This window comes from Lissotriton vulgaris, chromosome 10, assembly GCF_964263255.1.
Source record: "Lissotriton vulgaris chromosome 10, aLisVul1.2, whole genome shotgun sequence".
In the NCBI taxonomy this organism is placed as follows: Eukaryota; Metazoa; Chordata; class Amphibia; order Caudata; family Salamandridae; genus Lissotriton; species Lissotriton vulgaris.
Window position 1 is genome coordinate 1,007,548,816 of NC_141698.1, and position 16,821 is coordinate 1,007,565,636.

General features: G+C 43.6%; 1 protein-coding gene across 1 annotated transcript in view; it reads left to right on the forward strand.

Moving 5' to 3' along the window:
- The window catches only part of LOC147689151 (acyl-CoA dehydrogenase family member 11-like), a 367,718-nt gene that overhangs the window by 82,469 nt on the left and 268,428 nt on the right, over window positions 1-16,821 (forward strand). The window contains exons 4-5 of the mRNA XM_086942042.1: window positions 5,034-5,195; window positions 7,414-7,578. Coding sequence (XP_086798168.1) covers window positions 5,034-5,195; window positions 7,414-7,578 — 327 coding nt within the window. The remainder of the gene's footprint in view (window positions 1-5,033; window positions 5,196-7,413; window positions 7,579-16,821) is intronic.

Below are 16,821 nucleotides of genomic sequence, written 5' to 3' on the forward strand. Positions count from 1 at the left end.
ACTGTCCCGGTGTCCCAATGTCAGGGCCTAAACGTGGCAGTTGCCCACAAAGTGCTGGGCAACTGGAGCAGGGAAAGTTAGCGCAAAGTTGGAGCCTCTCTGGGCTCAAAGAACCACCACTGTGGCACTGGTGAGCCTCTCTTAGGCTCTCTCACCAGTAAGGGGGGGGGCTGCTGAGCCTCTCAGGGCTCCAGCAACAGAAAAGGTGCAGCCTCGCTGGGCTGGGGGGTCCCTCGCTCTGGGGACCCACAGCAATAATGCTGGCCAAGAGCCACGCTGGGCTCTAAATCAACTGGTGCCCCCGGGGCACCTCGTGGCTCCGAAACGCGGAGATGCTCCCTGAGCCCTCAGGCTCAGAACACACGGGCGCTTCTCTTTGGGAGTCCCCCCTCTGGGGACTCGACGTGAACGTGGGGCGCTCAGAGCCTCTCAGGGCTCGTGAAATAAGGAAATGCCCCCTGAGCCCTCAGGCTCAAAGCACCCAGGCGCGAGGTCGCGCTACAGAGAGGGGGCGGGGCGGACACCGGCAATGTGTCCCGACGCTCCCCCCCCTCCTCTGCAGGCACCGGCACTCACCGGTCTAGCGCTGGGCTCTCCAGCGGCGGCGGGTCTCTCCCGCTGGTCCCGGGGATCTCCTTTCCTCTCGGGGAGCCTCGGCAGGCTCTCTCGCGGCTCGGCGAGGGAGGCGGGACTTCCGGTCGGCCTTTCCTGGGCCGCGCTGTGATTGGCCGGTGCCTCCTCACTACTTCCGGGTCGCCGCGGGCAGCGCGGCGGCTCGCTTTAGGCAGGCAGGCGGGCTCCCAGATGATCCGAGGAGTGGGCTCCCTCGTAGATCGATCCAAAACCGGCAAAACAATACGGCAATGAGCGGGGTGGCACCCGCGCCGTCAAACCACCACACAGGGCGGGCAAAATGTAGCGCTCACAGCGCTCGGGCACAATCCAGCGCTCTCCAAGCGCTAGGCAGGCGATCTCAGCGCTCCCAGCGCTGAAGGGCAGAGAGCAGCGCTCTCAGGCTGCAGACAACGAAGTCCTCAGTGCTCCCCAGCACTGGAGGACAGGACAGGGCTCCAGCAGGGCTGGAGGCAGGCAGGGGGGGCAAGGCTGGGCCAGAGCCAGCACACTGGGTCTCCAGGCAGGGAGACTCCCCAAGTGGCGGTCCTTCTGGCCCCAGCAGCAGCAACAGCCCCCTCTGGCAGGATCCAAAAGGAGAACATTTTCCAAGGGGACACAGCCCCTTCTTATACTGTAAATCCCTTTGTTACAATGTGCAGGGTGGGGGGAAAACCAGTCGCAGCTGGTTCTGGAGCACTCTTGATGGCCCAACCACCCATTCCTTTCACTGGGGAGGCTAGGGTCATTAGACACACCACAGGGGGGCGGAGCCAGCATTGTGTGGGGAAAACCCAGCCCATCCAGGACCCAGGTACACTCCTCCCACACATCACTCATGCTAATCTCCCACTCACCACCGGGCAGACCCATCCAGACTTCCTGGAGCCTGGCATGCCAGCCAGCTCCAGCCAATCACGCTCCAGCACCCTCACTGTACACATATCTCAATGTCCAGAAGTAGCACTTCCCAACTAGACACACACATGCCGCAGACACCATCTTGCAGCATTCACTCTCACGAGTTTAAGCATACCAAACTCGAGCCTGCACTCCCCACGCATCAGGAACTAGCAGGGACACACACATTCCCCATGCATTCCTATGGGAGGGCAGGCCAGCCATACTTCACGCACGCACTTTCACTCTGGGACTCAGGGGAAAGTGCGCAGAGACCCAAAAATCACTGACACAGGGTCACAAATAAGGCAAAAAGTCTAGGGGTGAACCTGCCCTGCGGGCCAAGTCCAACATCAGGTTAGCCACAACTGTTTCACTCATCAAGAGTATTGAGCCCTTTCTCAATGCTTTTACATGCAAAAAATCCATTTGCATTCAAGGCGGTTCAGGATTGTTTGTTGGTTGCCGCCTCTTACATTGGGCAGCAGATGGTCAATAACCTGCCATTTTAGATCATTTTCAGAGTGCCCATATTTCAGATAGTGGTCCACTAGTGGTGCAGTTGTCACCTTGCAACGAATTCTGTTTCTATGCTGCGAAATCCTTGTCTTTATTTGTTGAGTCATTTGGCCAATATACAATTTTTTGCAAGGGCATTCGATACAATATATAACGTTTTTCGAATTGCAATTGGTGAAAGATTTTAGCATATGTTTACAGTTGTCATATTCAAACATTTTTGTATTGATCGTAAATTCGCATGCAGTGCAGTGATTACATTTGTAATGTCCTACGATGGGTGGCAGATTCAGGCATGTTTTAATGGTGGTATTCCTATTATTCGTAGTAGCAGCCCTAACCAAGTGGTCTTTGAGATTGCGACCTCTTTTAAAGGAGAACAGGGGGTCCCTGTATCATGTTCTAAGGGGTCCAGTACACACCAGTGTTTTCTGATTAGTTTACATAGTTTGTTACTAACTGTACTGAATGTGGTGACACAGGTAATTCTTTTTAAAGGTTTTTTCTTTTGTGGTTGCAGTAGAGGTTCTCTATGGGCATACCACGCTCTTTTCATTGCTCTTCTCACTAGTTTTCTTGGGTAACCTCTGCTCTTCAATTTTGTACATAGGGTTTCAGCTTCTAGGAAGAAGTCTTGTTTAAACTTACAATTGCGCCTAATCCTGAGGAACTGGCCGTAAGGAAGGCCATCCCTAAGGGCCCTCGGGTGTGCGCAGTAAATGCATTTGAGCTTGTAAAGCGCCCTGCTACCCATAGGTTTCCTGGCGCTGTATAACGCTGGGTAACCCGTCCTGGCTTTCCCTGTGAGATGGTCCCTATTGGGCACCCCCAAGGTGAAGCCAGGAATCCCTGGCATTGATGGGGCCGTTTGTGGAGATTAAGCAAGCTATTGCCCAGAGTTGCTGAGTGGGACGCATGGTTGAGTGGCACCGAAGGCGAGATTTATCGAGCCCGCTGACATTGGCCCAACACCCTGCCGCGTCGGGAATCGAACCCTGGTCCCGGGCAGACCTCTGCTTCTGGGTCGGCCGCCTCTAACCAGTGAGCCACACTACTCCACTGTGATATTCAAGGAGCGCGTTGCGCTCAGTCGGTTTTCTGAAGAGGGTGGTATAAAGTTGTTCATCTTGGCATTTGATTGTGACGTCTAAATAGTCAACCTGATGTCTGTCATAGTTGAAAGTAAACTTGAGTTCAGGTTGGCTATTATTGAGCCATTCACAGTAGTCCTTTAGTGTGTCTGCGTCTCCCTCCCAGATCATAAGGGCATCATCGATGTACCTACGCCACATGAGGATGTTGCCACGATATGGGTTTGTTGAATGTAGGATGATGTTGGATTCGAGGTCATCTACAAACAATATGGCAAAGTTGGGGGCAAAAATAGCCCCCATGATTGATTCAAATAACATAACCATACCTTCCTATATAAGGACCAATGGTGCATCATGCATGATTCAGAACTTGGTTCTTTATTTACCTCATGGTAATAGCTAGTTCCATGAGATAAAATCGACATATCATCATTGTGTTGGCTGCTAACACATGCTTAAGGACCTGTGAGTGAGTGTTTGTAGTGTAAAAGACATTTAACCAATGTATCAATACAGTAACAATTGCAATACTCCCATAACTGCTCTTTTATCAAAAGTGCTAAATTAAAGATTCAAATCCTGTTTATTAATCTGAAAAGAGCTGTAGCACCTTAAGTTTTCAAGAACTTTTAGAGAGGTTAGCACCTTCAGTCTAAGAAAGGCAATCACCCTAAGTGACCCATTTCAGTTTCTTGTTTCTTTTATTTGGCTACAAGACCCATCGCACACTTTGTAGGATTTGCTTTTTTTCACAAACTCCTGATTTTGACCTGCATGCATTCATAGCAAGTGCACGTTAATGAAGGCTCACTACTTCTGTTGAAAGCTTTTTTTCTTAGAAGAGTCACATTAATAACCTCTTATCTGAGCATCACTGCCTTGGTTAGCAACTTCCAAGGCTCTTTCAATATAGTTTAAAGCTGGTTTTAATTGTTTTGTTTTAGCTTCAATTTATGTCTTCTTAAAGTTTTAGTCCTCTCTGCTCCTCAATTTCCATCAAATATTTACTGCAGCATCTTAGTGTTTCCTTAGGAGGAGGGAATCCTTTCTCATAATTGAAAGAGGCCTTAAATGTGTATGACACCAGAATATCATGGCTTAAATATCTTCTGATAAATATTGGTTTACAAATGTACCACCTCAGTGGAGTTAATAATCGAAAATCTACACACTCAGGGCAATATTTTTGTAAATGATATCCAGGCGCCAATACTTATTGATATTCTGACATGCAACCTTTAAGCAAAAAGATTAAGTAGGATCATTTTTGGCTAATTGGGACTTTTCAAAGGCCTGACTGTTTCTAGGCAGTATTTGGTCACTAAACCAGATTAGTTCAGGAAGAGGAAAGCCCCAATAATTGATGGTTTGTCCATTGGCATTGATGAATGAAAAATGGATTTGCTATTGGTTGGTGCCATTCACTCTTCATTGCTCCCTTAACTGGTCCTTCTCCATAGAGTTGGTGGATGCTAGACATTGCTGGGATGACTTAATTAGGGTTCACTAAGCAGATCTTCCTCCTTTTACAGTGCACAGTTGTTTTCCTTCTCCTGGAGTACATTTAGCAGTCAGTTCCAACAAAAGGTCTACATTTCTATTCTCAATACTTAAGTGCTGTAGTAAGAGAATGGAGATTCAGGTTGTCTCCTAGGACATACAGCTTGAGATAGTTCCTTTGGTAACAGGGTCACCGAGGTAAGTGCTGGTCCAACAAAAAAAGCTGTAGTTGGTAAAAAAGTGAGTGTCTGCTCGTTTACGGATGCCATTCGGTTGCATGCCGATAGCAGGGTGGTAATGCCTGCAGAAAGCTGACGTGAATTGTTTGTGATGGCATAAACAAGAATAAATACGAAAGCAGGGGAAACATGCTCTTGAACTTTTTTTGCAATATTTCTTTATGTTTAGGGTCGCATCTTCAGATATAACGTAATTGCAGGAGTCAGTCCAGCAGAAAGATGTGCCTTGAATGTTGCTGTCACAGAAACTCTTGCCTGGCTCCACTCTCTGAACCTGGATGAATTGAATCTACCCTGGAAGGAGAGCCGGAAAGGGTATTGCAAGAGAAAGGTAAAACTAGAGTAAGAGTTGCCTTTGGGGATTCAATGTACAGATAACTCTCAAACTAACCATTGTGTGGAATGTAGAGTGTGTAATATGGATGATTGTAAATACCAAGTCAAAAACAATGATATTCTTATTATTGAATTTTTCCAATATGGCAAAGAGGTGAGAATTTTACCTCCATGCTTTTGGCTTTGCATAATAGTGTCTTTTTAAGTGCTCTTTATAATATCTTTTCATTTTATGTTTGTCGATCAAAACTAGAATATGAGTTCCTCTTGAGGTCTTTTTTCCCCCCCAAAAGTTTAATTTGTTACTTTTTCATTATTTTATTTATAAGCATGGATATCACTTAATAAATTTGAAGATGTTACAATTGTAGTATTTATACATTGGCATCTTCTCTATTGTGCTTTTACACTACTTGGGTTATAATTCACACTTTACAACACTGTCAAAATAAAAAGAATTAAAAACATCGATTTTATCATAAACTATTGCATGCTTAAAGGACTGAGAAGAATAAACCGTAGATAGCAGTGTAAAGAAAGAATTGTTAAATGACAAATGTTGGTAAAAAGAAGTAAATAATAGGCACATCTGTAGATTGAGAGAGGGAGAGAGACATAGATGGAGAGAATGTGACAGATAGGGGCAATAAAGTGAGAGAGAGAGACTTCTACTCAGAGGGGAGAGATTATGCAGCTGGTGGACTTTCTTGCAAAGGTGCTTCTGCAGCTCATGACCCCTTGTTGGTTGCAATATTTCCCCCCGTGGTATCCCAATGAACTCGGAGCTTCAGGAGGTGGCATAATGCTACTTCTGCAGAGGGGACTCACCAGAGGCAATGGTGTGTTCACATAATTGAGTATTCATAGAGGAGGCAGCGCGTCTCTGGTCCTTGTTCTTAGAGTCCACGTAAATCTCTTCAGCCTCATTTGGAAGACCACCCAGACCCGCTGCCTGGGAGTGCAGTAGGGAGAGTGCGGGGAGCCCGCAAAGGAGGAAGGATGTGAAAAAAGCCTGAAAGATGTCATCCTCCTGATGAAGGTGTGGTTAATCTTAAATCTCTGCCTTTCAAAGAACATTATCTTTCCATGTTTGTTCCCTGTGTTCAGCTTGGACCTTATAAAAGGGGCTTGGCCTTGAGGTGGATGTGTTGCAAAGATTTAGTTCTCCTGTTTTTTGTTGTACTCCTCCCCCACTTTTTTTAGCCTTATTGCCCTGATTTTTGATCTGTTTTCTGTAGCTGCAGACTGTTTAGATTGTTTAGTTCTGAAGATTTTAGGCCTTGCCCTGTCTTTACCCTGGTTCATGGTACGGTTGGTGTTTGGCTCATCAATTCTAAATCTTCTATCATGAGGAGAGCAATGCAAGAGTCATTGGCATTATTCTTGCAGAGTATTGGCTATTTGGTATCCTCACTACATAGATCATAGAGGGACATCAGTTAGTTTGTTAGAGTACTGCAACAGAAGGCAATAATTATAGATTAGAGACAGTCATCACCAGGGGCAGCAGCCTGTAGAGGCAAGTTCCTTCAGTCAATTTTGCATGTCTTTGAAGAAAGAACGCCATATCTGAATATAAAGGTGTTAATCTAACAGTCTGTATAATATTTGTCCATGGGCTTGCACTGCTTCAGACCATGCTGCATCTTTGCAGTAATATTGTTTGAAAGTCTACCCTGGTCTAAGTGGTCTACACTTTTGAGAAAAGTATTGCTACCATTTTTCCGCTCTGCGCATGTTTCGGCAATTTACATTCAGATGTTATCCTCAGTATAGATATGGTTCCCTCTAAACATACAGCCATGTTTTCCTTCACTTCAATTGAAAGCCTTAGAAACAAACGTTTCGTATTTACCTTCTTCAATACCATAGCATCCATATTATCATTGGATGGCCTGTCCTACCTAATGGATATCTTCATTTGCCTTGGTTTTGGATAGACAAACTAGGAGACATATCTCATCAAAGCCCCTTTAGTATGAGCCTAGGAAGGGAGCCTTATTAAGGCAAGTGTGAGACAAAGATTCTAGTTACATTCTAAACAATCCACGGTGCTGAATTTAGTAGTGGTATCTGCTCTTGAAATACACTTTTCTTGCACTTAATTTCTCTTCCAAATCTATATTTCAGTTCCAAATTACTCCCATATTAGGCAGGTTATAACTATGCATGTATGTTTTCAATGCTCTCTTTGATTTTTTCTAATATTTTAGGTATTAGCTTTGAAAGACTTGTATGAAGAATCGTGTCCTGTGGGCATTCCTTCCTTGAAGGAACTCTCAGAATGGTTACTCAGTAATCAGCCAACCACAGACGATGAACCCAAACTTCTTCATGGTGACTTCAGGATTCCGAATGTCATTTTTCATCCAACGGAGGTTGGTATCCCAAGTAGGACAAATTAAATAAACTGGAATGTATGTGTGTATGCATCCCGTCTGGAAATGCACAATGCAGGTTAATTTGTTATGTACGTCGAGCAAAAGAAATTTCCCTTCAGACCTGAATCTGTGAATGGTGAATGGTCAGATGTCCGCATATGAGGGTGGGTGTTGTACTACTGCTACAGGGTTTTGCAAAATACTCAGGAGTAACTCAATTGGTCTTGATAGATGACATGGGTTGCGATGTGAGCTGTACATCAAAGGTACCAGTGTGATGCACAGTCCAAATGTAACGAGGGACAATGAAATTCCATTCACCTTTTGTGTTGTGTTCCAGCCCAGGGGCCAGCACTGAGCACACAGTCTGGCTGCTGCAGAGATTGTGCTGGACTGCAGGGCCCGAGGGGGTGCCCCCAAATGGTATCCAGATTTAACTTTTTAATGATTGAACATGACTGAAACTACTGATTTAATTTAGCGATAGAAGGTGATCGAGTAGTTCTAGTTTATTTCATAAATAAGCCATACTCAGTGATATTGAATTGCTGAATATTCGTACCATAAAGAGCATCTGAAAAGTAGTGGCCCATTTTGCAAACTATGTTTTGTACGATGCAAAGCAATAATACAGCAGGCAGTTTCCAAACCTAAGGGTGGAGAGCTCCAGCTTGATTTCTCCTATCTTTTCTAGTGGGGATCTCCATGCGTATAAGGTTACTACTTAGTAGTATATGTGCAAGAGATCTGGGGAGTGATGGTAAATGGGAAATAACCCTCCAACGGGCCCCGAAATGTGCGTGGTCTTAATCCTCCGCGCTGCTGCCCCAAAAGGAACTTGGCATGATTCCAGCTCCATGGCCCTACTTACAATCAGTTCGGTGGGGTGTCCTCCACGGCTGGGCTGCCGTGAATATATTCAGCTCCAAAGTTGCCCCAAAGCGAGGATGCACTCATGCAGCAGCAGTTCACCAATGGACCAACATTCACATTACAGGATTCAGCCTGACGCGTTTCGGAAATGACTCCTTATTCATAGACTTGTTTTCGCAAAGTTTGCAGCGTTTCCTGCCACATCTTTATTCAATCAGCTGCTAAGGACTAAGGTCTAAGGACCATGCACATTTTGGGGCCCATTGGAGGGTTATCAATGGGGGATCCTTAGAACTCAGCACCCATTTGGGTAAGAGGTATGCACTACGGATCCCACAGCACCTTCGAGGATTGCTCATCGGAGTAGCCTATTGGAAGGCTGCTCATTGAATAAAGGTGTGGCAGGAAATGTTGCGAACTTCGCGAAACCATACTATAAGCCACCGCTCCCCGCTACGATCCATGCTGTAAGAAATTTTTAACTTTTCACTATCCTTGACTACACCTAACAAGAACCCGCTCTGCTGTAATCTGGCTTCGTAGCACACCCGAGAGGCATGCCGCCCCTTGGGTGGGATTCCAGTGATGAAGCATGTCACCAACTAGGTTGGTGAGTGAGGGATCTTTTTAACAATAGGCGTGACAATAGGTGTGACTCCTCGTGCATTCGCTCCTTGTTGGGAATACCTCTTCTGCTGATTCTTTAATTGTAGCTAGGGCACCAAGAGTGGCTCCATAAGTATTCCCTTCCTCTCCTGTTGATTTGATTCATCAGCACATATGGCCAACCTCTCGTACTGCAATACCCTCCCATAGAAAATAATGGTTGCAGGGACTTCCATTTAAACCCCCAAGTAAATTATGTTGACTTAAATTATTTAAAATAATGAACATATATAAATCATTATAATTTAATGTTTAAATCCATTTAGTACACATTTTTTATATAACCTTTCTCGAATAAAATGTAATCCTTCATTTTAATAAAATATAATTACAACACTTTATCCTATACTTCACTTTTAATAATTATTAATGCATAATATATATTTTCTAATTTATGTAGCAATTTGAGTTTTAATTTAAGCTTTTTAAAAGTAAATGTAATATCTTTCCATTATTTCAAGTTTTAATTTAAAATTAGGTTAACAGTGCAGTAGCATTTCTTTCTTTAGTTAGTTTGACATAATCCAACACCAACCTAGAGGAGGCATTAATCAACTCCTGCTCAACAGATTGGAATCTAAATGGATCTTCAAATGCCAGCCCACATCCAAAGGGTCTGATCATACAAGATGAAAGGAACACTATCATATAGACTCAGAATGTCTGTCTTACTCCCCTCAACCTGCTGGTTGATTGAGGCAAACCCTGATATGTAATTTTCAATGTATAATTTTTATATGTACAATCTTTCTTTTCCATTGGCCGCAAATCCCCAAAATAATCTGTGATTTGCTCATTTTATAATTTTTCAATTTAATTTAGCTGTCTATTTTAATTTTGCCTCTGTATGATGTTGGGTCCCTGGCCTTTCAGGTTTCTTGTAAGTCTGTTTTCTGGATGTATTACTCACATTAACATGAGTTTGTGGCATGATGTATTCCATATCTATACTATGTTTTGACATAATGGGGCTGATTATGATCGCGGACGGACTAGAGTCCGTCCGCGACCCCTGAGGAGGAGGGAACGTCTGCAGGGGCTGCGGCGTTCCCTCCGAGCCGATCACATCCGAGGCAGTCACATCCTCTATCTATAACATTGCGGCGGGTGCAGCTTCATGCAAATGCATGCATCGCATTTGCATGCACAAAGCGGCAGGCACCGCGCAGTGCCTGATGCTTTGTGCACGCAAATGCAGGGGGGTACCATAGGTACCCCACATGTGCACCCTCCACCCCCCCTTCAACCAGGGGGCCTGCAACGGGCCCCCGAAGTGAAAGTCCGTATGCTTTTTCACGGCGGAAAAGCCGCCGCGGAAAAGCATGTCTTTTCCACCATTCTAATATGGCTGGCAGTTCTGTTAGACACCGCCACCATATTAGGGCTTTTCCGCCGCGGTCGTAATGCGACCCCGGCGGAAAAGCGGGGGACAGAATTCAAGACCCACCAGCCATCCTAATATGGCGGTGGGTCTTTGGAGGCTCCGCAGCGGGTTTTCCGCATCCTCCGGGCCGGCGGTGGCTTCCGCCGGCCCGGAGGATGCAGAAATACCGCAATCATAATCGGCCCCTTGGTTTGTTTCCGGACACCCTTCAGGCTCCTTTCAGGAGTCCTACTGCACGTGCCTGCATCCCACCCAGGACCGAGGTGCCGCGTCTTGTCATGCATGGCCCATTGTAGTTTTCCCTATGTTAGCCTAACTGTGCGCGTTGCAGGCCGCTTTTATTTTTGCACATGTTACTACATAACATGCTTATTTTTCGCCACATTGTATTTTCACACAAAACATGCACATGTTTTCGTATTTTGTTCTCTTCCTCGGATTTAGTCTGAGCACAAAAGACAAAGTCAAACAAAAATGCCTCTTGTTGCTCTCTCTGGTCAGACACTAGCCCTTAGACATAACAATAAAGTGCAGCTGCTGTTTGTGAACCCACACACATCTTGTCAAATAACAGAGGACAAGGGTTCTGAAAAAACACACACTGAGCGAGGTCCTGAAGCAAGAGTGCTGCTTCAGCTGAGATGTAGAACATCCACCTATGTATGCTAAGGTCCGAGGTCTGCCACTAATCCCAGAGATCTATAATATATAATCATTTAGCTTCAGTAGAAAGGTGGGTTTAGGCTAATTTGTCTTATAACATGACAGGGCTTTTTATGGTCTATGGTTTCACCATGCTAATGATATTTAGAGTATGCATTTGCTGTGGCACAAATTCTGCATCTTAGAGCTTGATAGTTTAATCAAATATTATAAACGTTGTGTCTCTTGTTTATGTTATTGTGGACAAGTACGAGTGAGAGAGCGAAGTGATGAATCCTATTACTGCGATCCCTAAGGGGTTGTATGTCTTTTTTGTGTGATACATGTCTTCTCCTTGCTCCTCTATCACCGCCCCATCTACACTTAAGTGTTAGCACTGGATCTTTAAAACAATTATTGAAAAAATGTAATAAATAATATAAATTTCTATTCATTATTGATCACCCGCCTGGTTCTTCCTTTCAGTAGTAAATTGGTAATATTTTGTCTTCAATCATTGAAGACATCTCTGCTTTATTGGGACTGATGCCTGTGTGAACCATTGTTTTTCTTGTATTGCCCTTGGTTCTCGAAAGTTTTGGGGTTACCCTTGCTCATATGTACACTTTAGATTTTTTGGGCTTTGCTGTCTGTGCTTGATCGAATCCTCCACTATTTGTTATTGCAACTTTTTTTTTTCTTTTTCCCCAAAGATGGTCATTTTTAGATTGCCTCCGCTAGTCTTTCTCCAGATAGCTCACCAAATTTAGAGAACAAGTGATAACTAGTCCAAACATGTCTCAATGAAGTGAACTTCGACGGATTCGAACCCCAACTTTCACCCTATGCCAAGTCACTCAGATTCACCCTGGACACCGATCTCAACCTCTTCGGAGCACATCTCCAACAAAATCAATCTGGCCTGGTATCATCGCTCTCTAATTAGGAAAGTGATGCCATTCATTCCAGAAGGTGACTTTCAAATTGTTCAACCCCTCTTGCATCTAAATGGTGGCAAGGCTTTGCTCCAACGCCTCACAAGCCAAACACTGGCACTCCCAATGAAGGTCATCCTTCATGCAGCAGCATGCCTTTTTCAGGAACTTAAGAAGTATGACCATATCACCTCCACCCTGATGAAAGTCTAATGGCTCCATTTGAATTGTTCCTTCTCTAAAACCATCTACAAAGCATCACTCCTGCTTGCTGTAACCCGTGCGATCTTTACCTCTGCATAAATGATGCACAGGTGATACTGTGGTCTTGCCCATGGAATTAACCATGCATTTTACGGCACTGCCAACAACATGTCTTTTGTACAATGGTCTTTAAACAATGTACTGTTTCATGAAATTCCATCTGCATTGGTAGCAAGAGACGCTTATTTCAGATCATTTTCCATTTGAATACACTACCTTCTCTCCTACTTAAGGAGGCATTTTCATTCCCAAGTAAGCACACCTCCGTTGCATCAACTGGTGCAGGTCTTCAACATAGATGTGTCTTGTTAACATACCCTCCAATTGATCAAATATTTATGGCAATAGGCCCAGCACGTCTAGCAACCTGCTCTTTCAACTCTTTAACCCTTTGTATGTCTCTGATTGACTTAGCCCAGTATGCCAAGGCTTGATATACAGTTCTGGTGTAGTTGTCACTTTATTTGACAAAGTTGGCCTGCGACATGTCAACCTTTTCTTTGATCACACCTCCTTTGGCATTGCACGCCTAATCCAATACTCCACATGATCTGCTTCTTGCTGGATTGGTGTGTACTGTGGTGCTAAAGAATGCTGTATGAACAGCAGATCAGACATATCACCTCCTAATGGAGCTACTAAACCTTTAATACCTTCATCACTCTTCACTCCGTGTAGCTTTTCTGGCTTCTAAATCTCAGTCATAATCAGAGGAGCAGTTCAATATCACATCCCTCCATATTAATCCTGTAACACAAGCATGCCCTATTTTCCCCTTCATTTTTGAGGCAATACCATCCTCTTCTGCTAACTCTTTCTTTCATTCCTGTTGTATACTTGCCACACTCAGAAACTCTGGAATGTCATGTCGTCTCTTGTGTCAACTCAAATTTGGGCCCCAATTTTAATATTCTTCCTCTTTTGAGCTCTTTGCTTTCCTTCTGTTGCTTTATCCACCAACATCCTGAATCAGAAGCCCACCAAGAGCTTTCTTCCTCTGCATTAACCTCTTGTTCTCTCCCAATGTCTCCTCTTAAAACCAAGTTCAAAAGTTTTTCAATTTATCTAAAGTGTTCTTTAGGTGTTTTGTTGATTGGCCAACACACCGACAGCCCTAATTACATAAATTTGCAGTCTGGCCAGCTCAAGAATCTCCCCACCTGCCGCAGCTATCTTTTTAATCCTTTATCTTTTTAATTCCTGAACCCATTAAAACACTTGGTCCTTTACTCCCATCAACTGTCAACTTGTCCTTGCATAACCCTCACTCGATTGCTAACTCTGGCACGAACTCTATTTCCACACTTTCCCAAAATATGGCCGCCTGCCTATAAGTCAATGAAAATAATGAGCTCCTTCATGTGTATACCAGCTCCTTATGGTCAAATATCTCTTCCTGAATAGATACTCATCCACAATTTATATATGTGCAAAATTTGCGTAATTTTCTTTCATGTAATTGCGCAATATTTTGGGAATTAAATTATGTGCAGTTACGTGAATTGCAAATCTGTCCTTTAGCATCTACTTTATCACAAAATGTGTCCTTGCGTCAATTTTGATGTGAGGATGCATTTCACAGTAAAAAAACAGCACAAAAAACACAACTGGTACAAGCAACAGCCTCTCACATTCTGGGAGTTCATGTTCTTCCCACAAGCTTGCTGTAAAATTTTACTGCGAATAGCACATAGTTGAATGATGTAAGCAGGGTAGTGCAAATTCCCGAAATTACCTGAGTTATGCCTCCTCAATTTAAATGTCACTGAGGCCTTATCTGCTTACTGTCCGCTTGTAAAGCCGTCTTACTGCTAGCTGGTGGTACATATGTACCCAAAAGTCCACCTCCAAGTTGGCGCTGCAGCATTGGAACTGACTGCAGCCTGCAGCGCATGCCAGAAACGCCTTGATAATCACCCATCTTCAATAGCCAACAGTGACGGAAGCACTGCTGACCTCAAGTAAGCGAACACTAGCTTTCTTCATAGAAACAGGCAAAATAAAATACCATTAAAATATTATAGGACAAACTTTTGCTATATCCTGTAACCCAGGGGTCCTGCCTTTTTCACACGGTAGCTGCTGCCAACTTGAGTTTGTTACACCTACACTGGACACATGACAAACATTAATATTAGTTCCTGGAATGTTGGGTGCACAAACACAACAGCACGCAGGTATTCCTTATATGCCTCCTCACGGCGCAGGTCCGTAGGGATTTCACTCCTCCAGGAGACTCACCTGACAAGCTTGGAAGCAGACAGACTTCATCGTTGTCAGTGCTGGATAGATGCCTGCTATTCGTCTCAGGCCAGAGGTGCCCTGATGTGGGTGAAAGCGGGGATCTCATGGGAGGAAGACATGGTTGTGGTCGACCCTGCTGGGCGCTATGTTTGTATCAATTCAATTTGTTTTTATTTGTTTGATTAATTAAAATCTTACAAAACAGCTAAAACGTATACAAATATAAAATGCGAAACAATGCATATATTCAAATACTACTCGTAAGACAATAAAATATTCTGTCCTTTAAAATTATTAATTTGGTAGAATCATCTTGACACTGATTATAGTCTATTCAAAGACAGGCTTCCAACTTTTTTTGAACCAATATAAAAAATTTCACGAAAGCTGAATTAATTGATAGGTTTTCTGGATCTAAGGTTGCCATTAGTGCCTGCCTACAAGTCCTTACTCCTCGTTCATTAAATAGTTTCTTAAGTATACTTTTTCTTTCCGCTTCCAGGTTCGGGCAAAGGCACATTAAGTGTAAGATGTTTTCTTGACCAGATTTACATAGCTTACAGAAACAGATATCTTCAGTTCTTTTCCATGGTGCCAAATGGCATAAGCCTGGAAAGATACCAAACCTAGCATTCATAAAAATGTGGGTTTTTTTTTCCGACCAAGATGTTTCCAGGTAGGTTTGTATCTTCTTTTTCTTAAAACCATTTATAATTGGCCACGCATGCTGTCTTTTAACAAAGTTATCTTTGTCCTTTATCAAGGAAAGATAGCCAGTAATTTTATTTACTGTCTTTTTAAAACTCTCCTGCTTAACCGTGGAGTTCCAGATAGGAGCTATACCATACTAATTAATTTCTAGATTTAAATAGGAGGCGGTAGCTAAGGAGCAGTTATTACTTATTTCTTGCCAAAGTAGACGAGACATTTCATTGTCGTAATCGTTTTTTATTCTGTTCCACACTTTCATTATGTTTCCTTTTCTTGCACAAGATTGGTCATTTAGCCCGAATTCCAATCTCACTTGGGCTTGTGAGGCATTCTTTGGGAGGGAAAATAAAAGTCTATGGGCCCGATGTAGGTGGCCAATACCGGTCGGAAACTGCCGAATTCGGCCGTTTCCGACCGGTCTTTGGCCTTTTGAGATGTAGGGGACCTTTTTTTCTCCGATTCGGTATTTTACTGATTCAGTAAAATTACCGAATCGGAAAAATACTGAATCGGTAAGTTTACCGATTTTAAAAAATCGGGATGTAGGTGGGACTACTTTCAGTCCCACAGGCCCTTCAGATTCGGTATTTTAACACCCAATCCAATTGGGTGTTAAAATACCGAATCCAGGTGTGCATGCACATGGCACACAAGCCAGTATTGGGGGTGCTAGAGGGTGTCAAAGTGACACCCCTTGCACCCTTGCAGAAATCGGTAATTACCGAATCGGTAAATACCGATTCGGTAATGCACATTGATTCCTATGGGCTTCAAGGCCCATAGGAATTAATGGGGGATACCGATTCGGTATTTACAGAATCAGTAAATACCGAATCTTACAGATTTGGTATTTACCGATTCTGAAATACCCACATCTCCCCCCCTCCAATTTACCACTTCTTAAATACCGAATCGGTATGATTCGGTATTTAAGAAGTGGTAAATTGGAGTTTACCTACATCGGGCCCTATAGGTTTTTGCAACCGAGGTGTTGATAATCTCAGCATCTTTCCTGTTGAGCACCTCACTGTCATATGTCAGAGTAGGTAGTAATTTTGCTGCAATTAATTTTAATAAGGGACAATAAGACAAATCTCCAATGGATTTCTGGATTGATCTAAATGCACTGATAAGGGAGTTCGCTTTCCTTGTAATATCGCGTTTGTGAGTCACAAACTTGCCATTATCACTGTAAGTTACTCCCAAGTACTTACAGTCATTTACTTGTTCCAGTTTGTTTCCTTGCAGGAACCATGTATGTGCGTGCTTTAGTCGTACGTTTTTTGTAATTACCATCACTTTGGTCTTGGTGTAGTTTATATGCATACCATTTTCCTTGGAGTACTTAGAGATGCCATCGATCAGTCGTTGCATCCCCAACGTTGTATAACTCATAAGTATAACATCATCCGCATATAGTAAGCTGGATATTTGAGTTTGAGCTAACCTTGGTGGATGGCCGTTAATTATTATTATTACTGAGTTTATACAGCGCCTGGTTACACTAGCCAGTGTGTCCCC